This window comes from Pteronotus mesoamericanus, unplaced genomic scaffold (genome assembly GCF_021234165.1).
Source record: "Pteronotus mesoamericanus isolate MK-2021 breed Mesoamerican mustached bat unplaced genomic scaffold, CSHL_Meso_final contig_181, whole genome shotgun sequence".
In the NCBI taxonomy this organism is placed as follows: Eukaryota; Metazoa; Chordata; class Mammalia; order Chiroptera; family Mormoopidae; genus Pteronotus; species Pteronotus mesoamericanus.
In genome coordinates, this window is record NW_026555077.1 from 4,855,649 (window position 1) to 4,882,571 (window position 26,923).

At 35.6% G+C, this 26,923-nt stretch overlaps 1 protein-coding gene across 4 annotated transcripts in view; it reads right to left on the reverse strand.

Annotated features, from left to right (window-relative positions):
* Positions 1–26,923, reverse strand: part of ZZZ3 (zinc finger ZZ-type containing 3) — a 96,350-nt gene that overhangs the window by 29,358 nt on the left and 40,069 nt on the right. For 2 of the 4 annotated variants that reach the window (XM_054566870.1, XM_054566869.1), the window contains exon 4: positions 23,295–24,847. The exons of the other annotated variants lie outside the window; for them this stretch is intronic. In XM_054566870.1, coding sequence (XP_054422845.1) covers positions 23,295–24,796 — 1,502 coding nt within the window. In that variant the 5' untranslated portion in view covers positions 24,797–24,847. The remainder of the gene's footprint in view (positions 1–23,294; positions 24,848–26,923) is intronic. 4 annotated transcript variants of the gene reach the window in all.

Genomic DNA, 26,923 nt, shown 5'->3' on the forward strand with positions numbered 1-26,923 from the left:
CTGAGTATGTAGGAAACTAAAAATACTGAGTATGTCGCTTTGATAAGAAAGCAAATTCAAATTTAAAAAATACAATTAAAATGAAAAGCTCAGTGGAAACAAATTTCCACTTCTTAAAAACGTAGATAGAGCAAATAACAAATCCTTTATTAAAGACAAGCTGGAAAAAAAGTACTTAAAAGCACCAAAGACCCAAGAGATCATGAGGTATTACCAGGTCAAGATCTATGAGAAGATGGAAACCAGAAAGTTAAAACACTTTGGGGGACACTTCTACCCTGGAGCAATTTACTTATCCAAAAGAAGTGGCTGAGAGGCTGAGCACTGCTTTTGATCGCTTGAAATGGTAGAAAATCAAAGGTAGAGTCTAGGGCTAACCAACGTAGAGGCCCCAGGAAACCTGTCTATGCTTTGACCGGGGACCCTAAAGGGCTATACCCTAGGAATAATGTGAACAGGAAGTAAACAGCCCTTTCAGACAGCATTAGAATACCTGTTTGTAATTAACTAATAAAGCTAAAGATGCATATATGTAGATATCCCACATATAGGTATGTAACCTCAAGAAACTCTTGAATATACACAGCAACATAGCAGCCTTATTTGTAACCTGAACTCAGAAACCACCCAAAAGTCCATCTAAGCAGAATGGATAAACTGTGGTATACATATACAATGGAATACTGTGCGATGAAAATAAACTACATCTATTTATATCAACACAGGGAATATCAAAAACATAATGAATCACAAAAGAGTATAAGCAGTATTCAAAAAACTAAGCTTTGTTGTTTGGGGACACACACATAGGTGGCTTAACCTTTTAAAATAGCGAAGAAAAATTTTGAAAAAGATAATGGTCTGTTTACCTTTGAGAATAGGAATGGGGTGTAACTGAGGAACTATTCACTGGGGATTTCTAGAGTGTTATTTCACAATCTGGATTGTGGTTAAACAATTATATGCTGTTTGATTTCATAATTATTCTATATCTGTATGTAAATATTTCATTATTTTCACATGCATGAGATACTGCACAATTTTTTTAAAAGGGAAAATTTTTGAGGAAGTGAATGTTACAGGGAGATCACTTCTACTCTTTTAGAACTTTATTTTAAATTGACACAGGAGTCCTGTTTCTAGTCTCAACTCTTTCAGCAACTAATTATAGGACCTCATTCAAATCATTATACCCTGAGTCTTAGCTTCCTCCACCATGAATGAGAATGGACCAGGTAAGTGATTGCCAAAAGATTTTTTTAAAGTGAAACATTTTGGAATTGTAGGACACTTGTTGAGCTTTGGTCACTCATTATTATACATTCTTCCTGAGTTAAAAATAAACTCACTTTATATTATATACATACATACAGCATTAAATGACTGTTTTCTTCCTGAGAGCAGAGTTTATCAGCTCTGCCCATAGTGAGAAATATGCCAAGTAACTGCTCTCAGCGAGGAAAAGTATTTAAAAAGGTCCAAGAGATTAAGTTCTTCTACTTCATAATATCCACTCACGACACATTAATGGCATTTCTCTCACAGAGAATACTTCCAAAAAGAAATTACCTGGAATACAATGGCTGTGGTTTATAGAGGAACTGGCTGTTCCCTAGTTCACTGAAGAGCATACTTCCTAAAGACAGGAATTTTTAAGTACACCTATTCCTCTAGTTTTTAAAATGTTATGTCTTGGGTCTAATTTATTATATTGTGCAATCCTTGAGAGGAAAGCCATTTTTCTATTTAATACTGCACCACAGCATGTTAAGGTTCAAAAGACAAAGATAAAAACAAAAACCACAAAAGTAAACATAAACTGAATAGTTATTTGGGTGGATGGCTTTTCAATGGTTAAACAACTGTATACAGAACATTGTTTGAATGGTATGTGTGTTGTGAGTTCTTCAGGCATGCTAAAGATAGCCTGAATCCTTTTTAAAACATAACACTTAGATGGACACATAAGAGGGGAAGACATACCAAATTCATGGATGATGTGCAATTGAGGACAGCAAATATTGTAGATGAAAAAATTCAGGATGAAAAATAATTAGCATGTTAGAATAAATGAAATTGAGACCACATAAACAAGATGAAATTTAATCACATAAACAAAAAGGTGGAACTGAACTACAAAACAATCAAGACAACTACAGGACAGCATGAAATTGCCTAAACAGGCACAAAAAATTGTAAGCCTCCCAGCTGCTCCTAAGTCAATTACAGGTTAAAGTGTAAAGTAGCTGCTCAAAATATGTAATATGCCTTAGCTGGTGTAGCTCAGTGGATTGAGAACTGGCCTGCGAAGCAAAGGGCCACCGGTTCGATTCCCAGTGTAAAGCACATGCCTAAGTTACAGGGCAGGCCTCCAGCAGGGGATGCACGTGATGCAACCACACATTGATATTTCTTTCCCTCTTTTTCTTCCTCCCTTCACCTCTCTAAAAGCAAAAAATAAATATTTTTAAAAAAATAACAAAGTCTGCATTTTTAAAAACTGTAACATTAGCTTGAACTTATTTAAACACACTGAAACACTTACCAAGCATATTCACTGTCCATAGCACTTCCTCAGCCATTCTGACAGATTTAAGTATAATCAACAGCCCTACCCTCAAAATCATTACAATTTAGGTAAGAGGGTGTGCACATGAATATTGGCAGTAGTCCATTCCTAAAGTTTACAAGAATTATAATGATTAAGATACTATAAGAAACAAAGACATACATAAAATTTAGTTAACCATGATGAGTAAATGTTATGAACAAAGTGATCATTTCAGGGAGACCCAAGCAATATTTCACATAAGTAAAAACCAAATTAAATCCTGAAAAATATGTGGTATTTCAACCAAAAGATGAAAGACAGTTAAACCATACCAGGTAGAATAACAGTGCAAGGAAAAGAACAGAGGCAGCCTAAGTGTGATGCAGGTTGACAAAATTGTGATAGTATGGAGAAAATATAACATGAATGCCAGTTGAGAACACTAAGGCTTTAAATGACACTAAAAAGGGCTGTAAATCTGATGAGACCAAGAGATATGGGTTCCAGTTCCATTTTGACAAGCCATGGTCAAGATCAAATCAGGCCTTCAATTTCCTCTTCTACAAAATAAAGAGTCTCTAAATATCACATTTTTTTTTTTTAATTGGAACAGTTTAAAGAAATAAAATAGAAAATCAGTTTCCTCTTCAGGAATCCCTAGAAGTACAGCCTATACATCTGTATTAAAAAAAAAAAAATTCCACAGATTATTCTGAAACATATCCTGCATAAATAAGTACCACCCTAATGCAATAGGGAGCAACTTCAAGTTTTGAAAATGATGACAGAAGCATTTGCATTTGGAAGTCTAATATGGCTGCAATGGATAAGATAGACTTGAGATGAAAATAGCAATGGCAACAACATAGAAAGCTAGGCAACTGATGTTTCAGGTTTCATTCTGATGCTATCTTCCAACACTGAAGTATACCCAGAAGTGGTCAACCAGCTGGAATTCTGAGCAGAAAAGTTAAAGGAACATAGCTAGCAGAAGAGAACGTATTAAAACTGTCCTCAAGATATGAGATGTTGCTATGAAAAGTCAAACTCGCATCACTGAGCAGAGGTTTTAGGAAGGATTCTGAGGCTCAATACAAGGAAAGATTTCATAACGTACTGAGTTCCTGTTACTAACTAGTAAGTTCAAATGCATACTGAGGATGGTGCAGAGGGGTTGTATTAGGTGAAATTTTGGTCGAGACTTCCATCAAGGTCATTCCAAGACAATTTCTAAGGGTAGTAGGAAAGAGCATTTAAAAATAAATTTATTCAGTCTAAAGAGGATGTACGTTATTTCAATTACATGACATTTTGTAAATGTAAATCTATAGAGACAGTAAAAAGATCAGTAGTTCTCAGAAGTTGGGGAAAGGGTGGAGGGTAGAATATATGATACAAAGGGAACTTTTTTTATATCAGTGAAATTATGATACAGAATTATTCTATATAATGTTGGATGCATGACATTAAACACTTATCAAACCCATAAAATGTATATTCTGTATAATCATACAGAAATTATTCTGTGTCATGTTGGATGGATGGCATTAAACATTTGTCAAACCCAAAAACTTCAAAGCATAAAGAATGAACTTTAATGTATGCAAATTTAAAAAAATCATTTACAAGGTTAGGAGATCCTAGAAAGGAATGTGACACAAAGGTTTAACTGGATTATAAATGTATGAAACAGCTTCACTGAGAGGGGTAGAAGGAAAGCTTCTGACCTAAGTTATTGTGGAAATGAGTGACATCTCTAAGAATAAAGGCAAAAAGAACTGTACATAAAGCACTATTTCTAGTTAACATAATTTCCCATGATGGCAGGAGTTAACAATTCTAATACTCCAATACATACATAATAGAATTAAACAAATAAATGGGCTGTGGATGTCCAAGTTTGCCAGTACTGGAGAGGAAATTTAAAGATAAGCAAAGAATGATCCATGTGGAAATACAGAAGATTAGCAGTAAAAATATGAATTCATGTTTAGCTTAGTAGAGATTATCATATAGATATTTATAGATGTGCATATACACAAATTAGTATACACACAGATATTTCCTTGCTGTCAGCTAAGACAGCTAAATAAAAGCGAGAACACCCCCCAGTAGCAATGAGCATACAAAATACCAAAATACTGGTTTCTAACACTGCTCTGGAATAAAGGACACAAGAGTTTCTTGGAGAGCAAGCTTATTCTAGAATGGGGGTTGGAAATATACAAGATGAGTCTAGCACATTTTAAAGTGCCTGATAGTAAGAAATTGCTCAAAATACAAACACAGGTTAACAACAAAAAAAAGACCACCACCCACCCACATTGAAGGAACACATGAGCCAACAGAATGGTTCCCAATGGCCAAAGCTAGAACAATCTGAGCAACAAAGTAGTACTAAATTATTACCCAAAGTATAAAAATAAGTATTTGAGTCCATACTGCTATAGATAATTGAATGAAGTAACAACAAGAAAACAAAAAATCTCCCACACAAAACTCCGAATATTTTAGTAGATACTCTGCCCTCAAGAAGGGAGAAAATTAACTTCTTGTTCCTAAGTGTGGGCTGTGCACAGTGACTTCTTTCCAAATAATATACTAGGGACAGAGGGAGGAAAAAAGAGTAACTTTATAGCCAAGAAACCTGACAAATACTACTTTAGCCAGGCACTGAAGGTCAACATCAACAAGAAATCATATTCATAGTATATACCCTTATTTCACTGTGATAAAAATGGTACTGTAGCTCTGGGGTCTTCCTCCCCAAAACTCACAACTCCAGTCTAATCATGAGGAACACATCAACTTCCGATAGAGAGAAACCCACATATAACACCTCCAGTACCCCTCAAAACTGCACAGGCCATCAACAAGGAAAGTCTGAGAAACTGCCAAAGCCAAAGGAAGCCTAAGGAGACAAAAAAACTAAACATAATGTGGTAACTTAGATGGGATTCCAGAACAGAAAAAGGACACTAAGTTCAAACTAAGGAACTCTGAAGTGTGGACTTCATATTATATATATTAATTAGGACATATATATTTACTAATAATATATCAGTTTACTAATTAAAAGAAATACAATAATGTAAGATGTTAATAGAGGAAACTAGGTACAGGGTTTATGGAAGTTCCCTGGATTTCTTAATTCTGTAAACCTAAAGCTGTACTAAAAATAAAAGTCCTTTAAAAAACAGAGAAAAGCTTTATGGTTTTTTTCATTAGGGTGGTGAAATTTTACTAACATACCCTCAAGGCTGAAATGCAAAAAGTTAAGAATTTAAAACTTTATAAGAAATCAAAGGTATAAAATACCTGACCTGAGAGTCAGGACACATGGAGTAAGTCACAAATCTGCCACTAGTTTTGAAATCCTGAATGACTCATCTTTTCTGGTCTAGATTTTTATACCTATATACTGAGGAGGATAAAAACAGCCTCTGAAACCATAATCAGTAAACAAACTGTAAAGTGTTGGAATAAATCTCTTTAGTAGATCATAACACTAACAAAGAATTTTGCTGTACCTCTAATTTCTAAGAGAAAAATAAAATGTCAGGTTAAATTACATGGACAATTAGAGTAATATTCTTTGCTACTTCTCCTAGGAGTTGACTCCCACTATTGAAAACCCTAGATCCACCCTAGATTCCATTAATTAAATGACTTATTAACTACTGTATTTTTATTCTAAAGTAGCAAAGAAGTAATAAAGGTAATGAGAATGTTTGTAAAAGTCACCAGTGAATAGTGTTATGACTGGGAAGGGGAAGTGGAAGAGAAGAGCCCGGTATGTGCCTAGCTTAAAGTTCCAAACCCGACACAACATTTATCTGTTTTCAAACCAAAACATAACTTCAGATTCTAACTATGACCAAAGTTATAATCCACTTCTAATATTAATGAAATCAAATGTAAAAAGAAAATTAAATTCTTCAGAGCAGCATTAATGAACGGGGTCACAGGAATGAAGACCATACAGCATGGCGGCCATAGTAGAGGCATCCAGAGCCATCAGAGCCTCCACAGGTGCATCCACAGTTGCTCCCTCATCTTTTTCTCTCTTTACTTTCACTCTCATGATCAGCAGACGAACTAATTCAAGGAAGCCTTCTTTCTGGTTAACAAAAAAATTGCAATACCACCACCACAGTAAATGAACTTGGGATAGTCAGGGGTCACTCAAAATTAAACAGATGAATAACAACAGAATATAATCAATGAGCATTCTATGATGATTAGAAAAATGAGACAGAGAAGGGAAAAATACCTGTAACATGTTCTAGATTTTTAACAAGGATAGCAATGACTAAATCAATGTGGAGAAACTATCACATACAATAAACTTGATCCATAGTTTAAAAAGTTCACAATCTGGGAAAGATGATGATTAACAGTTGCTCCATTGTGTATTAAGTGCTAAATGATGCATATGCAAAATGAGTTGTTCACGGCCAAGTTTACGAGTCATGTTTATTTCAGGTTAATGAGATTAAAGAACATCAGTTTCTTTATTTGTAATTTTATTTTTGACACAAAGTATATATACTTCTCCATGTTATATTTCTATACCAAACTTATTAAGAATCTTAGTAAAAATTAAATATCCTTTAAAATGTTTGCCACTGAGGATATTCTGCAAACTGTTCAAAAAGTTGAGTTCCAAAAACATTCTGAGCAATGGCGGTTGAGTCCAGCAAAGTGAAAAACACTACTAAGGTGAAAAACATTGTAGCTCTTTTTGCTTTTTAAAATAAAACTTAACAATTCAATAGTACTACCTTATAGTCACATGCTACCTAATATAGCTACTATGTAATACCTGCATGTGAATTCTGCCAAAATTAAATATTTTTTAATCACATTGAAAAACCATCACAGTAACATGAAACCTTCCTAAGGGCTTTAAAATCTACATACATTTTACACTCTGATTTTATCTTACTAGCAATTTATCTGTGAAAGAATTCTCATTAATTGGCCAGGCATGCTTCCTATCCCTGCCCTTCGCAAAAATTGTAATTCCTTTCCCCCAATAGTTGAGTTTTATTTAAATACCCAGGATTTGTATTTATCATTAGTACCACTGGCTTCACAGCCTCCAGTATGAAGAATATTCATAAGGTGCAGTATTAAGAGTATTAACAAATCTCTAATTCCCAAGAACCCTTTGGTGTTCTTAGGAGTAACAGTCATAGTTAAAATGTCCAATCATAAAAATTTAGCTAATCCAAGTTAGTTTCAAGACTGCTAAGTGAATGCCTGCTGAGCACTACAGTTTCTCTAAACATATTAGGATTCTACAATATAACCTGTTTACTTCAAGAAATAACCTGGTATTATCTTTAAAAACTCCTAAATACTAAAGCAAACAATTAATGATTGATTGGTAAATGACTTTTCCTTGTTAAAAACACCAATTTCCCTATTTTTTACAGTAAGCAACTCCTGTTAAAAAAAACAACTAAAAATTTTGGCATTGCTTCTCATACATTTATATACTTAAAAATTATGCTTTACTATTACTCACATCCCTTGTATGCACAGACCTCATCGATACCTTTTTATGTTAAAACTCACCATTTATCCATTTTAAAGCATATAATTACATTAAGCAGCATTTAGTACACTCACAATGTTGTGAAACCATCGGCCCTTGGCAACCTTTAATCTGCTTTCTGCAGATATAAATTTGCTTACTTTGGATATGTCACACAAATAAAATCACATGTGGCCTGTTATGTATGGCATCTTTCACTCAGCATAATGTTTTCAAGATTCATCTATGTTGTAACATGTAGAAATACTTCATTCCTTTTTATGTCTTAGTATTATTCCATTGTATTGATAATTCCGCATTTTGTCTCACCATTAATCAGTTTATGGACAACTGGATTGATCCCACCTTTTGACTACTGTGAAATGGGCTGCGATGAACACATGTATGCAAGTTTTTATTTGAATACTCATTTTTAATTCTTTTCAGTAGAACTGGTGGATCATACGGTAATTTTGTTTAACTTATCAAGAAACCAACAAATGGATTTCCACAATGGGTGCGCCATTTTGTTTTACATTTCCACTAGCAATGTATAAGCGTCCCCATTATCCATTTTACAGACAACTAACAGCTCAAGAATACAGTCTAACCCAAAACACAAAATGGTCCGTAATGGGCATGTTTTGACAGCCCACCCACCTCTTTTCTGGAAGACATCCTTGGGGAAAGAATATGCCAAAATAGACTTTATTTTCCCTTCCCCCCGCCCCCCATCCCCATTTGTCATTTTGCCAAGGATGGAAACCTGACCCAAGAGAGTATTACCAAGTTCTCTTTATAGGATGTGAAGAGGTTCTGGAGAAGAAAAGTCACATGTATTTCAGGCCAGTATAAGCACAGTGGGAAGTCATTGCCATTTGCAAACTGAACTTATCAGGGAAAATGAAAAGTGTGCAAAAACTATCAGTAAAAAGAGAAAAGCCAGTCTGCACTGCACAAAGAGAAGCAGAAGTAATTAAATAGTGACAGGTTATAATTTTTTGAGGCTTGGTTAGACTTTATTTCCTGAACTTGAATATTCATAACATTGTATTTATTTAAAATGAAAATTTTTTATAAATTTAACATACTTTGAATTGGTTTCTGATTTCTGCAATCAACAAGCTCTTACTAAAACAAGTTCTGACTATCTGGACTTTATTTCTCTTGCAGGTTTTTAAAGTAAAGAGATTCCTTACTAGTAACTGTATGTGAACAGCTTGTATTAAAATTAAATGCCTTTTGAAGCACCATACAAAGGCTTTCATGGGAAAATTTTTACATGTCAATAATTTTTAAATCCACATTTTCTTCAAACAATGGGTTTCCCCACTGTCCTCTAGATTTCTCGTGGTAATAAACCTTAAGAGGTGACCTTTCAACATCTTCCTAGTACCTGTTTTTTTTAATCTATTCACAGAATTCTTGAGTATTCCCTGTTAAATTAGGAAGCTGAATGCGACTGTGTTGTGGTCAATACTATAAAGGTTGCACAACTGCCCAGAAAAAAATCCTGACCACCAGTCAGATCAAGAGTCACATTATTTTCTCTACTCCAGTTATAGATTATCCATTCTAAGAAAACAATCCCCTATAACATCTAAAAAGTTTACCTTCTATTCTGGAATTGCAAATACATAAAAGTTTCATATAATAGAAACAGTAATTTCTAATTATAAACTAGTGCTCTAACAGACAACATACCTCAAATATAGACAAATACATACCTGTTACGCTATCTACATACGATCATTTCACAATAATTTCAAAGGCACAGGACATGTCTTGTAATTTTTTAATTATTTCTAACATCTACTTAAAAATATACATTTATACAGAAAAAGCTGAATAATGTCTTCTATTGAAAATCTTTAAATAATAGGACAGACCCACAAATAAACAGGGACACAAATTTTTTTTTCAAGTTTTTCACTTCAACAAAGACAACCCCGACAAAATTCTTATCTTTCTGTATGCATTCTAAAGCCTAAAGGCAAAACTAGAGTGTAAAAATATATCTGAAACCATGTAAAATATACTGATCATACTAAACTTGTACATTTATAACACAGTGCAGCAACTTCCCCTTTTTGGGGTCAGGTATTAATAACTGAGCTTACATTTTACATGGTCATGTAAAAACTTTATTTTACCATCAGGCCATGCATTCAGACAACCATCTCTGATAATGAAATAAACCCGTCTATGTCACCCACCATTATCTCTACCCAGTTCCTGAGTTTAATGAACTATGTGATTTAATGAACTATGTGATCAGGTATGTTTCTTATTCATTTTTTCTTTTAAAAATCTAAAATCTAGACTTTTTAAAGTAAAAAAGGGAAATCACCTAAACTAACTCATCAAATTTACAATCTTAAAAGTCAAACTAATGGTATAAAAAATTTCTACTATGAAAAGCATGCTAAATTTTTCTTTGAAATTTTCACAGCAGGACAAGGCTTCACACTTCTCTGATGATACATCAGCCAACTAGAAATACATGTTCCCTCAAAGACACTGAGGTCTATTGTACATGATTACAGAAAAGTATAACATGCTATGATAGAGCACATATGGACCAATTAAATCAGTCTTGGAAAGACAGGAAAGATTTATCAGAGAATACACTGTTTAAACTGAGACAGCCTTTTCCCTATGCAGAAAGAGGAAGGCAGATAACCAGGAAGTGGGGCAAGGGTGGATGAAAGCAGGCAGTTAGGCATATGACAAAGTCTAGAGTAGAACAGCAGTCAAGGAACCAAAAAGGTATAATCTGTTTAGAAAACAGAGTGAGCCCTAGACAGGTGGTTTAGTTGATTGGAGCGTCATCCCATATACCAAAAGCTTATGGGTTCGATCCCCAGTAATGGCACACACCTAGGTTGAAAGTTCGATCCCCAGTTAGGGTGCATATGTGAGGCAACTCATTAATGTCTCTCTCTCCCTTCCTCTCTTTCTAAAATCAATAAAACTTATTCTCAGGTGAGGATTAAAAATATAGAGAGAGAGTGAGAGGCAAACAGTAAAAGAAAAAGTATGTTTAAACATCACGCAATAATTCACTTTAAACAGTACATTTTATTGTAAGAAGATTTATTCCATCTACAGTATAGGAGTCTAACAGGGAAACAGTATGTGAGCACCACAGAAAGCAATTAAGGAAGCACTTCCAGTAATCCAGAAAAGAGCTGTTAGTGACCCAAATTTAAGAAAGTTGTACTGAGAAATAAGAAATAAAGTTGAAGCCGTAACACTGATGGGAGAGTAGGGAGTAATGCCACAGTACTACCCGCACTTTTCTGCACCGGACAAGTGAAAGACACTATCAATTAAGTAAAAAGATAGTGTTGAACACTGGGTGTGTGTCAAGAAGTTCAATTTTAGACATGTTCCACTGAGTTTACTGTGGGACACATAAATGGAGATATCTTGGTGACTGGTCTAAAGCTCAAGATTAATCTGACTGGGAACATACATTTGGAAATCTTCTCAGTATATAGATGGTAATTTAAGCTACAGCAATGAGAACACCCAGATACAGCATGCAAAATAAACAGAAAGTCAAAAACTGAGCAGTGCCAAGAATTAAGGAAAGGGCAGAGAAAGAGAACTGAAATTAGAATTACGGAAATCAAATCATGCCAACTTTTCTTTATAGATGAGAAAAGTGACAACAACGAAAGTTAGATACTTCCACAGAATCATACTGCCAGCTAAAAATGGAGATGGAAGGGAGTTGAAGCACTCCTCAAATCCAGCCCAACCTTTGTAAAAAATTTACAAATAAAAACTTGTTAAATATTGAGATTCTAGATTTACATGTGATAGCATTTTAAAAACAGAAACATGATGTTTAGTGACTTAAAAAAACTAATCATGACAAAATACTATGTATCATTTAACTCTTCACATCCATGTTTTGAAATGTTTACTAAGGACATACTTTAGGTTTTGATGTAGTCTTTTTCAATCTCATTTCTTAGCCTCAGTGGCAATAAACTATTAACATGACCCTTTCTCTCCAACTAAAAGTTTAAACATAACAAAATTATCTTATGCTCTTATATTCTCAGAACTGTTACCTAAAATATGACAGAAATACATTTATAAATAAAAGGGAAAGAAAATGTAGGACGAGTAAAACGTAGCCAAAAAAAAGTTGATTAAAAGTTCTTCAACTTAACACAAATGGTAAAAAAATTATAGTACCAGGAAAAATGTATCTGCAAAATATTCTACATTTAATTTTACTTAAAAAATGTTTGCAAGAAACTGGATTAAAATTTTTTTTAAAAAAAGCATACTTACCATGGCTTTCTGAAAAATATAATACAGCAAATTTGGTCCAGCAAAAAAACCTGAAGAGTAAGAAAAATAGCTAACTAAAACCCAAATACATTACTCTTTAATCTCTTAAGGTGAACATTTCAAATCCAGTAAACACTGTTTTATATCTTCTGTGTCACTTTATCTTTTACTCATCCTCATTAATTGCATCTGACCCAGTGACTGAATTTTTACAGCTGCTCCAACCAAATAAACACCTAATCAACACAACTAAAACAATGTCAAGTCTCTTCACCTTCATTTTTTAATTCAAATTGGTATTATTCCAATTTCTCTGACTTTGGCTTCTTTGACAAAAAGCTGCTTAAATTGAATTTTAAGATATAAATAAAAACTATCCCTCATTGTCACAGGAACGTCAACAAAAAAATAATTTTCAGAGCTTCCAGTCAAGATGGTGAAGTTAAGTAATTTGAGTACTCGTATCCTCCTTAAACCACATCAAAATTACATCTAAACCACAAAACCACCATCATCCAGAACTGCCTAAAATCTACCTGAAAAGAAGTCATATAACTGAAGATATAAACAAGCCCCATGAACAGTAGTCCTATAACTAAGGATATAAAAAAGCCTGATCATCAAGACTGGCAGAGGCAGAATGAGCTGGACAGACAGAAAGAGAGAGAGAGACACACACACACACACACACACACACACACACACACACACGGCAGTTAAAAATCAGGAGGAATCTCTCAGCTGCCGAGGTCCCCCCTGAAGTTCAAGGAGTCCCAGACCCATACCAGGACACCAAGGTGTGCCAGGGCGCCAGTGCCAGAAACATAAGCCCTCATAACTTCTGGCTATGAAAACCAGCAGATTGTGACTGGGTAAGACAGAGGACTACTGGAGTCCCAGGTGTTTCTTAAAGGGCCCATGCATAGACTTGCTAACTGACTGACTCACTCATCCTGAGTTCTAGCTCTAGGGTACCAACTTGAAAGGTGCCAAGCACATACAAGGAGGAACTAAATTGCCTGGGACTAGGGGGGAGGGCTGGATAGGCAGGTTTTGCCCAGACAGAGGTGCTGGCAGAGGCCAGTGTTTCTTTGCTGGCCTCCCCACACAGAGCCAGCAAGTGGGTGACATATCTGAATCTCCACACTAGTGACTAATTCCCTGAGACCCTGTCTAACCCAACTTTCAGCTCACTCAAGCTGTTTCCAGTGGCTTTTCCATACAAACAGCTAATCTGGGCTGATGCTTCACACTTTCCTAAACTCTCTCAAATAAGCAGCATCTGGTCTCAGGATGTCTCAGATCTCTTGCTTGGTGACCCCGGGTCAGGCGCTAGTGGCAGCCAACCTTGGTTTACAGCTTGGCTTCTCCCAGGAGTCTTCAAACCAAGCACAAGTAGAAGTCATCTGCAAATTGCTTTGTAGCTCATGCCAGATGGACCCACGCAGGGCACAGGCAGCAAGTGACCTTTGGGTTGTGTCTCCCGGGAAGCCCTAATGCCAGCACACACAGTGGACAGACTCCAACCATGTTGCATGAACACCCGACCATGTCAAGGGCAAAACATTCAAGGGTCAAAGTTAGCAGGCACCAAAGCCCCACTGAAGCGAGTCCTGCTCCATGGATTAAGCCCATGTCACATCCTCCACAGCGGTCACAGTGGTCACGAACAGTCTTCACAATAGATCAGCCTGGGGTAAATCCCTCTCGTTGATGTGCTAACAGCAATCAAGGCTCAACTACAACAGGAAGGTATACACAGCCCACACAGGGAAGAAGGAAGAGGCACACCTGGAGCACCAAGCTCTGCTGAAGGGGAAGGCTATGCCACTGGACCCCACAAAACACCTACTGCATTAGGCGACTCTACCAAGCCCAGGAAATGCAGCAGCTCTACCTAAAACATAATACACAGAAACAAACATAGGTGGACTGACACAATGAGGAGATAGAGAAACAGATCCCAAATGAAAGAATAGAACAAAACTCCAGAAAAAGTACTAAACAAAAGGAAACAAGCAATCTATACTAGATGCAGTATTCAAAACACTGGTTATAAGGGTGCTCAATGAACTTAGGGGAAGACTAGATAAACTTAGTGAGAGCTTCAACAACTTAAAAAAAGGATATGGCAACCATAAAAAAAAGTCAGAAATGAAGAATACAGTAACTGCAATCAAGAATACATTACAGGAAATCAACAGTAATATAAAGCACAGGATCAAATCAGCAATTTGGAATATAAAAGAATAAAATACACCCAATCAGAAAAGAAAAAACAAAAATATCAAAAAAAAAAAAAAAAAAAGGCCGTGCAAAGAGTCTCTGGAACAACTTTAAGTGTACCAACATTTCTATCATGGGAATGTTGAAAGGCGAGAAGAGAGAGCAAGAAACTGAAAACCTACTGTAAAAAATAGTGACAGAAAACCTCCCTAACCTGGTGAAGGAAAGAGGCATAGAAGTCCATGAAGTGCATTGAGTCCAAACCAAGATGAACACAAAGAGATCCATACCAAGACACATCATAATTAAAATGTAAAAGGTTAAAATCAAAGAGAGAATCTTAAAAGCAGCACGAGAAAAGCAGTAAGTTACCTGCCATAAGATTGTCAGCAGATTTCTCAACAGAAACTGTACAGACCAGAAGGGACTGGCAAGAAATATTCAAAGTGATGAATAAAAAAGACGGGACCTACAACCAGGATTACTCTACCCAGCAAAGTCGTCATTTAGAATTGAAGGACAGATAAAGAGCGTCCCAGACAAGAAGAAACTAAAAGAGTTCATTACCACTAGACCAATATTACAGGAAATGTTAAAGGTCTTCTTCAAAAAGAAAAAAGGTAAAAAATTTGTATAAAATGGCAATAAATACATATATATGTCAAAAATTACCTTAAATGCAAATAGATTAAGTGAAAAGACATATGGTAACTGAATGGATAACAAACAAGACCCTTACATATGATGTCTACAAGAGACTCACTTTAGATAGAAAGACACATAGAGACTGAAAGTTAAACAATGGGAAAATATGTTTCATGAAAATGGAAACAAAAAAACACTGTGGACACAATGCTTATACCAGACAAAAGAGACTTTAAAGCAAAGGCTATCACAGAGACAAAAAACAAAGCTATTCTACTTCTGGATATTTACCTGAAGATACCCAAAAACTATAAATAGAAAAGACATATACATCTTTATGCTCACTGCAGCATTACTTAAAAAAAAACAACAAGATATGGAAGCAACCTAAGTGTCCATCAACAGATGAATGGATAAAGAAGTGGTGCATATATATGCAATGGAATATAACTCAGCCATAGAAAATGAAATCTTACCATCTCCAACCAAATGGATGGATCTAGAGGGCATTATGCTGAGTGAAGTTAAGTCAGACATTGAAAGACAAATGCCATATAATTTCACTTATATGTAGAATCTAAAAAACAAAATGAATGAATAAGCAGAACAGAAGACTCCTAGATACAAAAAACATTGTGAGAGTTGCAAGATGGGAGGAGGGTTAGGCAGATGGGTGAAAGAAGTAAGCACATTTAATAGTACAAATTGGTAGTTACAGAACAGTCATGGGATGTAAAGTACAGCATTGGGAATACAGTGAATAATATTGTAATTATGTATGATGTCAGTTAGGTATTAGATTTATCAGAGTAATCATAGCAAATCTCTGGGTTGTACACCTGAAACTAATATAATATAGTGCATCAACTCTAACTGAAAAATAAAAATGTTTTAAAAATTAACAAGGAAAAAAATGATTTCCATATTGTCAACCAGCAGAGCGGAGATGAGTGTCATAAAGTAAACACACTTAACACATATGAAAATCGAATCAGAGATTTTCACTTCCATTCATGACAGAATAATTAACACTGAATACCCTCTTGTCACATAGAACCAGGAAAGTGGAGAAAATATAGAAACGTTTATTAGACATTGGACAAGAGACACTGCAAGACTGTTATCCATAAAAGAGGGTAAACAAATGAGGTAAGTCCTATGATCATATTCACTTTCTACATGAAGGTACTGTCAGTACTGTGGAACAGGTCTTGATGAGCAGAGATAGAAAACAGTTTGGGGAAATTGAAGTAGCTATATCATGAGGGACAGAGCACCAGAAAGAAAGCAGCAAAAGAGAGAAAGACGGACAACACAGCAATCTGCGTAGAGGTCCCCTGAGCCTTTGGCTCAATGTAAAACTGCACACGAAAAACCAAACAAAGAACTATACATGGAACAACTACGAGTGTTCTCAGGAAATTAGAGTCATTCAGGTTTCAACCAGGCAGAGTAAGGATATTTTTAAATGCGACGCAAAGAAGGCCATGATATAGTAGTAAATTAAACCTAGAATACAGGCTATTTTGGACTTCCCATAACACAAATAAAAGCAAGCCTTAAAAGGATCAAGCTTATTATCAAGTAAATCAACTGCCTGTCAGAACAAACTTCAGTACTTTTTAAAGAAAGAGAACAAAATCCAGACCCTCAACAATATATTTACAAGTGTCTACCATAAAAATATTAAGACACGTGAAAATTAATATTGTAGAAATTCTGCCTACTGATAGAGCCCACTCTACAAATTTCCCTATGTTAAGATCAGAGATTAAAGAGACAAGTAGAAGCAGCTTTCCATAATAATGTAAATAAAACAGGGTTAAACAGACCCCACACGAGGGGGGAAGAGGAGATCTAAAAGTCACAAGACAGATCTTCCTATTAATTACTATATATTATATCTGTTGACATGAACCATTACTGAAATAAAGTTCCTGAGGCTAAAACTTCCATTAAGTCTCAAATAAATGGTAATTGTTTTAGATGGGTTTTATTGCCAATGAGTATTTATTGTCATATATAAATAAAAAACTATTACCTTTCCATTCAGAATTTAGATATTTTGTAACTTACATAAGACAGAGCCTCTGAACCCCGAAAGCAAGCAAATTTTAAAAAACCACTCAAAATAAACATTCCAACTTTTTCTTCTTAATGGCGGGGGCCAGGGGGCGGGGGAGAGGGCAGCGGAGCAACCTCCCCAACAGATACAAAGATGCAGATCTTTGTGAAGGCCCTGACTGGCAAGACCATCACCCTTCAGGTTTTCTGTGACACCACTGAGAATGTAAAAGCTAAGGTCCAAGACAAGGAGGGCATCCTGCCTGACCAGTATTGTCTTATTTTTGTGAGCAAACTGGAGGATGGCAGCACCCTCTCTGACTACAACATTCAGGAAGGGTTTACCCTGCACTGGGTGCTTCCTCTGCGAGGTAGCATCATTGAGTCTTCCCTCCTCCAGCCTGCCCAGTAGTACAACTAGAAAAGATGATCTGCAACAAGTGCTCTGTCCAACTGCACCCCGACACTGTCTACTGACCAAAAAGATGTGCAGTCACACCAACCTGCACCCTAAGGTTAAAAAAGGACCCTTACACCACCTTCTCTGGTCTGCAGGGCAGTCTTCTGCCTGAATCCCAGACCCTGAGGCCTCAATAGTTTCCCTTTCACTGACTGGGAAAAAAAAAGAACAACAAAGAAACATATACATTTCATGCACTAATGCTTATCTATCCATTCAAAGAGAAATTCCTCAGTGCATCACTCAAGAATCATGAGACATAATTCTGACAAACTTGGTTGTTTTGGTTTCCAAGTTTAAAGAGAACTGAAAGCAGTCAATTAGGAAGGAAAGATGAGTTATTAGAGGAAGGGACCTGATAACATAAGTGACCAATGAAAGCCAACAAAAATGGAGAAAAGAATTGTAAGATGCCACAGAACTTGGAAAAGAACACAGAAAAGCCAAATTATAAAAACTAAAAAAGCAGAGAAGCCCAAACCATTTAATACTGGAGAAAACAGACCAATTCTAGCTATGATGTGAGAAAAGTATCACTGCATAACTTACGTCAGCAAACATGACCCTAAATCAAGAAGAAAAGATTTAATTATACTTGAGTACAAATATACCTGGATTACGGCAGAGAAATCACTTTTAGAAAACACTGACAGTAGAAATTTTACATGTTGGTATTGAACAATAAAAAAAAAACCCTTAAAAAAAAAAAAAAAGATTGGTATTCAAAGGAAAAAAAATTCACTGAATATCTTTATAAGTCAATAGCTTACTCCACTTACAACCAAAAATTTTATACTTAGAACAGGTATCTCCCTTCTGCCATTAATCTTTGTGCCAAACTCCTGGGGCCAATCTGGCTATTATATTCCACAGCCTTTTCCAAAGAGCTGGAAAAGTATACCAAGCATGAGTTTTCCCTATTAACCTCTGACTTTAATACACCTAACTGCTTCTAAATTCCTCCCCCAAAGTATTTTTTTGGATTATCCAAATCTTCTATTTAAAATCAAGCTATAGCTGTAGTTTTAATTTCCCAATTTGTACAAGTCAATTATTCTTCACAGATATACTAATAAAATGTTCTTTACTACGATCATGAACATGTTTAATTTAATAAACAGAACAGATTACTTACCCATAATACTGCTTCTCTGACAGACAAAACCATATAATCATGATGACAATTACAGAGTATAAACCAGGGCTAAATAATTTTGAGAACTGAGTACCCGAGATCTGCTCCATGAGAACTCAACCTAGAAACCTGAAAGTCCATGGAATAAGTCCTTAGTGGATGAGTTAACCATGTATGGTTCAGATTACAAATGAGAAGGTGGGAGCTCTAATCCTATTTCTACCAGCAATTAATCATGATTCTTTAAACAACCTAAAAATCTTAATGATGAGTTAGGAAGTGGGAACTATATAATCCCACCTGTGTTGTCTCCATCCAAGTCGTTATAACAAATACGAAACTGCTTTGTAAATTATAAAGTACAGTACAAATGTAAAATTATTTTACCCAGGATGACTCCTTTAGTGCTTTCTAAGCAAAAGCCATCCCTAAACTTGGAGTTCTCTGCCCCCTTGAAAGAATTTACTTTGACAAACATTTACAGTAGTATCATAGGAACTGCATCTAAAAAACTGTGAGGACTTTCTCTATTGGCTTCTGAAACTCATGAAGATATCAAATGATTCGTCTTAAGCATGGTTCACGAGGAGGACATAATCATTTAGTACATTAACATTTTCAGAGGATCAAATTTAAGAATATAATTCTTGTAAATATTCTTTAATATGGCTTGAAAATAAGATTCTTACTTGAAGACTACATGAGCAACACTCTCAGAGGAGCACTAACCATCTTACTCTTACACTTTCATTCTCTAGAAATTAAAAAACTGGTATAAACATTAGCGGTGTTACCAATGAGTTAATCTTTTGCAAGACCTCAAGAATCTAGAAACCTGAAAGCTGAATTTTCACCCTCTATCTATTCATGAAAGGCTGCAACTTCATTAAGTGAAGAGTTCCAAGACTCTTCAAATATATATTAAAAAAAATATCCTTGTACAATGAGAATCCAGAGGTAAAAGACCAAATCATATTTTCAACTGAAAATTTATTTTCCAATGATTGCCTTGTAAATTGGCAGCTCTGAATGTCAAAATCCAGTACGTAAACTCTTCCACACCTGCTCTCCCTATAGCCAGAACTTTAAAATTTAGAGGGCAGTTTCAGTTCTTCTGAATCAAAAATCAGCAAAAGGTAAATTCACAAACAGAATGGGCAATCCAGTTAAGTACATGATCTCAGTCAGTCTGGCTATTTAGGTCCAGAAGGGTATTATCTACAACTGTAACAGATTTCATCAACCTTGAGATCAAAGCATTTGAGATAAAATACATTTCTTTTGATTCCCCACTCCTTAATCTTTGAGAAGGTACATCTGGTAAAACAATCCACAGCTGGAATCTTGCCAGAGAAAAAGATTCTCATTAGTTCCTTGCTCATAGTGGAGTTTTCCATTTGGAAAAATAAATATATAAAAGCACACTGTAGATTTATGTCCTGGAGAAGAGAGCAAACAGAGTACAAGTACCCAGAACAAGTACAGATTCATTTCTCTGGCCAATGGCTTCATTACCATAAATTGGGTCTAAGTAAAAGACTCTATACAGTATCTTTTCAAACACTCACAAGTTTTAGATGACCCTATATGTGATACCCTGGCAAACAAGTTGGATAAATTTCGGGCTGAATGCTAGGATAGCATGTTGCTACTTAATTAATCAATGTTAATTTAGAGGAGAGTTGCAACTGAAGAAAAGCTATGTTTTCCTGGCTCCAAAAAACTATGTCATGCTCATTGTTTTCTATTAATAACATACTTTTAAAATGGGTTACCAGGAAGTACTTATTCACTAGTGATAAAGACATTCATGTGTAGGCTGGGCAATGCCCATTTCCTAGCTTCCAAATGCAATTATCTAGAGCAATTTTCCAGCAAGAGAATAAAGAAGAAAAAAAAAAATATTTGATGTGTCATATGTGCATCTGTGTGTGCAGGAGAACAGCAATCCATCTACCCCACGTGTATTTTTTCCCCTTTACATCAAAAATGCCTTTTAATAACAATTTTAAACTTCCAGAAATTTACTTAAAGACTTGAAAACAGATAGGTATCATGATGCTATTTTTAACAATGACAATTTGGGTTAAAAGGAGCCAACATTGTACCCAACCATCTCTTGGCTCTAGAAAAAAAAACATAGAAATAGGGACTTTACTGAGCCAGATGACATATGACATGATCAAACACCCTCTCCCAATTTTCCTTAAATTGCCTTTAACCAAAATGTTAATCAAGAAGAGGCTCCCTCTCCATCTCAGTTCTCTTAATTTGTTTCCCTGGGTGGGTGTGGGGTGGAGGTGGGGTTAAAAGCGAAGTGTCAAAAGGTGCTATTATCAAAAGATTTGGAACAAAGAAAAAAAGCAAGGAGTGACTGCTTTTTGGCCAAAGTCACCCAATAAGGCATTAATTTGAGAACATTTGTCCTAGTAAATTCACTAGTATTCAAATTCAAAGGACTTGGTATATCCTGATGAACCTATGAAACTGTATTACTCTCATTCTCAAGACTTAGGAATATGGAACATCATTCTTTAACAACTGTTGTACAGAAACATCATCCTTCACAATCATTATGAGGGGAGCTATTATCAAAAAGTAACATCAATGAATTCATGGGGAAATATTTTACATCATCAATCATCAGCTAAGCCTCCAGAGAGCATCTCTTTTGCCAAAGAACCAATAAGAAGAAAAGAATAAACAGAATATTTTGTAAAACTGCACATTTCTTGAGTTTTTGGTATTTTCCCAAGGCAAATGCTCTGTTTTCCTTGCACCTGTAGATAACTCTACTTTTAAAAACTGTTACATAATACCAATGGTAAAAACTCAACTTATCTCAAATTTTAAAAAATCTAAATTGAGTTGTTTTTCTATCTCAAATGGGCCTTCAAACATTTCAAAAACATGAAATGCTAAACAGTTCTATAAAATAATGAATGAAATGCTCAAATAAAATGATGTCTCTATTAATCTTAGTATTAAAATATTAAAAAACGAGAGAAAATTTTCAAAGGAGGCCTATGCTAAAAGGCCACTGTATTATCATATACACAAATATGAATGATCTATAATGCATAGCAAAAAGATTTATGTTCACAACCAGATTTGATGCTTTATTCTGATACATACCAGGACCTGGTAACTGTCACAACAAAAAAGTTTCTTCAAATCAGTATTCTTACACAGCCTATATGATCTGACTATCATATTAATTCAAAAGCCTATTCTATAAAAGTACAGATGATTTGCATCTATCTATCTATCTATATCTTTTACTGTTGCTGACTTATAAACAGTGTTAACAGTTCTGTTCAGGAATAACTGGACATAGATAACTCCAATATTTCAACAGTTCCATTCAGGATTAATTAGACATAATTAACTCCAATACTTTAAAGAAAATCTAAGCAAAACTGTGGTAAGCTTGGACTCTGAATTCTTTTTAAAAAGTGCCCTGGCTTGGTGGCTCTGCTGGTTGGAGCATCATCCCATACATGGAAAGGTTGTGGGTTCCATTCCAGGTCAGGGTACATCCTTAGGTTGCAGGTTCAATCAACAATTGGGACGTGTGCAGGTCGCAACCAATTAATATTTGTCTCTCTCTCTTCTCTCTCTCCCTTCTCTCTCTCCAGAAGCAATTAAAAGTTCTTGAATGAGGATTAAAACTAAAAAGTGCCTTCATCACAAAGGTCAGGAACTAAAGATACAGTCTCCCCTTAAAATTTAGAATTAGGAAAAACCTATCTCAAATATTTTATGTCAACTATAGACAACTATAGAGCAGACTCTTGTTAATATTCTAATTACAACATACAACTAGCTGCCATAGTATTAATAGTAGTATCGACTTTCCTAAATCACAAAAGTAAAAAACGATGCATAAAGCACATTTTTAAAATCAAAAGTTGTAACTGGAAATCAGATAAGTAACTATAAGTAGATCTGCAGCCCACCAGATTTACCTTATCTGAATGAGATCTAAGCACTCATTAATTGTTCTACACTACCTAGAAAGCACAGACACTATAAATCAAAGTGTACTGTGGTAACTAGAGATGCTCCCATTTTATAAATTAAATGGTATAAAACACTTAAAAACAAAAACACCAACAAGTTTCCACGTCTCTTCTAATTGAGACGTGCTGAAATACCAAAACTAGAAAATCATATCACCACTGAGAAAGTAAAAGTTGAGTTTTAAAGTCTTTTTTGGAGTGTTTTTAATGAGCTGAAAAATGTTACACCTAAAACTTAAGCTAAAGCACTAAATGCTATGAATAGACATTTATGAATACTGGAAACTGAGGGGAATAATAAACAAAGCAGAATTCATGGTTACCATATTTACACATACTCTTTGTTGTGTTTCAGTGCCACATGATCTGATTCAAAGTAATAAACATCAGGATCATCATCTTCCTCTTCTGCAATGTGCGGATTGGCACTCTCTTTGGCAGATGGCAAATTTCCAATATTGAGTCTTGCCTCTGAGGGTGGCTTAATTTGTCCTTCACTCCCGTAATTCTCAGAGTCACAACATAACCCTTTTTCATTCTGAGAAATTTCATCAGGATTTGTGGGAGACTCACTTATATTATCACTAACAGTTGCATTTGTTTCATTAGGACTAAGATTATTCTCCTCAAACTGTCCATTTTCTCTGCAAGGAGAACTGTTTTTAGTGGGACTATTTCTGGTAGGGGCTGCCCTTCGTGGTGAAGTTCTCAAAGTATATCGATGTTCTTGAGGTTCTGACAAAGACATTGTTTGAGCTGAAACACAGTCTAGAACAGAAGATGGTTCCAGCTCTCCGGAAACTGGCATACTCTCAAGTCTTGTGTCCAGGGCGTTATTGGTGTTTTCATTACACTGCTCTTTTGAGGCAATGCTATCTCCCACCACATCTACTTCCTCCTCAGAATCCCTTAAAGATGACTGAGTTTCAGGAAAGGGACCTGTAGCCGGCTCAGACGTCAGCTGATTAACATGTTCCACAGGCAGGCAGGCAGTTACTATTTTGTGGTCCTCCAACTTGACCTGCACTTCTGAATTCGTGCAAGGCACGTTATGGTCTATATAACTGTCCTCCTTCCTACTATCAAGGAACACTGAAGTGTGGGTGTCGGAATCCCCATTTTCAGCTACTGATTTTTCCTGGAACACATAGGAACCAGTGCTGTTTTGTTTAGTGCTCCCATCAGGCTGGCAGTCATCACAGTTTATACCAGCTGAATCACTGTCATCAACACCATTGACAGCCAAATAGCCTGTGATTTCTTCAACTACCGCAGAATTAAGTGGCCCTTCCTCACTGACATTCACCTTTTTAATTTCCCTTTTCTCACAATCATCCAGTATAAGACATCGACAAGCTCGTTTAGTCCCTTGAAAATTTGCATCATTGTCCACTACTGTATTCCTCTGTTCTACTGACTCCTTGTCTGATTTTATAGGTGAATCTTCTTCTGAACTGTTCGGTGCTTCAGATCTTAGACAACGCTTAATTCTTTTTAAAACTGGTGAAACAGGTTCTGTTTGCCTTTTCTCACAATTTTCTACAGCCTGCCTTTCTCCATTATCTTTTTCTGAAGAAAGTCCTCTTTTCCTAGGGCTTACCCATGATTCTCGAGTACTTTGCTGTTTTAAATCAGTAGTTCTTCCACTATTATTTCCCTTCTGAACTTGCACAGGCTCTGGTCTCTTCTTTGGTGATCTTGATCGTACTTGAGAATGAGAAGATATTTCTTCGGGATGAGCAATGCTACGATTCCTTAAAGTTCTACCACAAAAAGATTCATCCAAGCCGTTTAACCCCACTGTTGATCTTGTAACACGAGTAGATCGGGAAGCAGCCATACTATGGCAAGTCCCTACAATACGGTCATCATGATCCACTCATTGGGAAACCTTCAAAAATGTAAACAAAATAATGAGAAAAAGGTAATCATTAATATACCTAAAACAAAAGTATAAAGCTACAACTTTTTAATCCAAGTATAGCCAATATTAATAAATTACATGATATAATTTATTGTATTAACATTTCAAAAATGCTATGAGTAGCTAACCATTCATTATATGGCACTTATGTCCCAAGAATCATTTTATATACCCTAACTCACTTAAGTCTCACGACTACAACAGGAGCTATTATCAGTCCTGTTTTACAAATGAGAGGACTGAACCACACACATTTTAAGTTATCTGTCCAAAGCCACACAAGCTAAGTGGCAGGGCAGGGCTCTAGAGACCAAGCTCTTAACTTGCTTCACTGTGCCTCTGCCTCTCAGATACATAGGCACAAAGGGCCCAAAAGACAGAATTTCATCTTGGTTATTAAAATAATAATTTTGAATTTATATAGCAACTCTCACAAAAACTTCCCAATCATTTCTCATTTTTTTCTCAAAATATTCCTGGGAGATAAAAAGGCAGGAACTGCTCTTTTCAAGTCACTCTTAGTACAAGGAGTTTCAGGTCAAATCCTCTCATAACTATGTGGCATCCAAAAAAATCTGGTTGCAGTAGATTTTTTTGTAATTAAGGAGACTGACAGAAATCACAATCTTAGCTTGCAGTGGCTAAGAGCCAAACAGAGCAAAGCCAAGCCTACCTAGTCCCTAGAAGTAGGGCCATAAATTGGTAAGTGAAAGAAAGTATTTTAAAGGGAACAGAAAAAAGGAAAGAAGCCCCTGAAGCAAATACTACACTTAAGAAATCAGGAGTACACATATAACCCCATCCTTTCCTTCTTAGAACTGCTATACATGTGCGTATGCTGGCTTCAAGGTGTCTTGGAGAGATGAGCATTTTCTGGTGGGAAAGACTGGCATTTCTAAGATAAACGTGAGAAAAATTGAAAAATATCCCCACTGATCCATTAGGATAAACTGAGGGGTTTAGTGGTTATTGTCCAAAGGCTCTCTCATCGAGTAGAATAAAGTAGCTGTTAACATTTCCAGTCTCCATTCTTCTACTCTTCTGTTTACCTTTCAGAAGATACTTTGTCACTTCACTGTCTAAGTTGAAATGGGGTGCAGGACAGACAGAGAAAAAAACCAATAATGGCTGCAGTACAAAGTTTCATAGTACCCCCCTCTTCCTTTCTGCCATCCTTACCACAGGTTCCCTCTCCTGCAACCCCCCAAACACCATTCTACCCCTGCCCCCACAAATCAATCTGTCCTTTGCCTCAACTAGAAGTATCTAACAGTAGAAAGGTTAGGAAGGACCACAGAAGACACAGCAACATGTTACAACACACAGAAAAAGAAATATTAAAAGAAATTGTCTTGCTACCCTGCCTACTGGCAAATGAACTGAGAAAGTACCCAGAAACATATGTAAGTTGGTTGAATTTAGTTTTGTTTTAAAGTATGGCATACTTTTAAATTTTTAATTAACAATTTAAAATATCTTACAAGAATCACAAAACCAGCTCTGGGATTAAAACATAACTTGTTCTAGAGAATTCCATAGCAATCACATGAACAGTTAAGTGTGAGACACCAATCAGAACTTAGAAATCAATTATTCACAGTAAACATTTACTGTTTTAGGGTTCATTGGAGGAACCTGACATGTAATTCTCTTTTGTTAAAATTATACGAAGATTACAATCTCGGATAATAAACACTGAAGGACCCATAAATATCCACTTTTAATTACAAAAAGTTTAAGTTAAACTTTGAATGTATCAAAAGACCAAAAACTGAAAAATATTAACATAAATTTGTTTCATGTACCCAAATCTGGAGCTGTCAAACTTAAAAGTAACTGATTTTTAAATATTAAATACCTATGTAAATATACAAAGAAAACAAACTTTACTTACAAAAATAAATGCAAATATCTTTGATGCAAATTTTATTATATTCAGGATTTATGGCTCAAATATACCATATTTTGCTGTGTATAATGTCCATTTTGCCCAAAATTTTAAGGGAAAAATAAGAGTGTACATTATACATGGGTATTACTAAT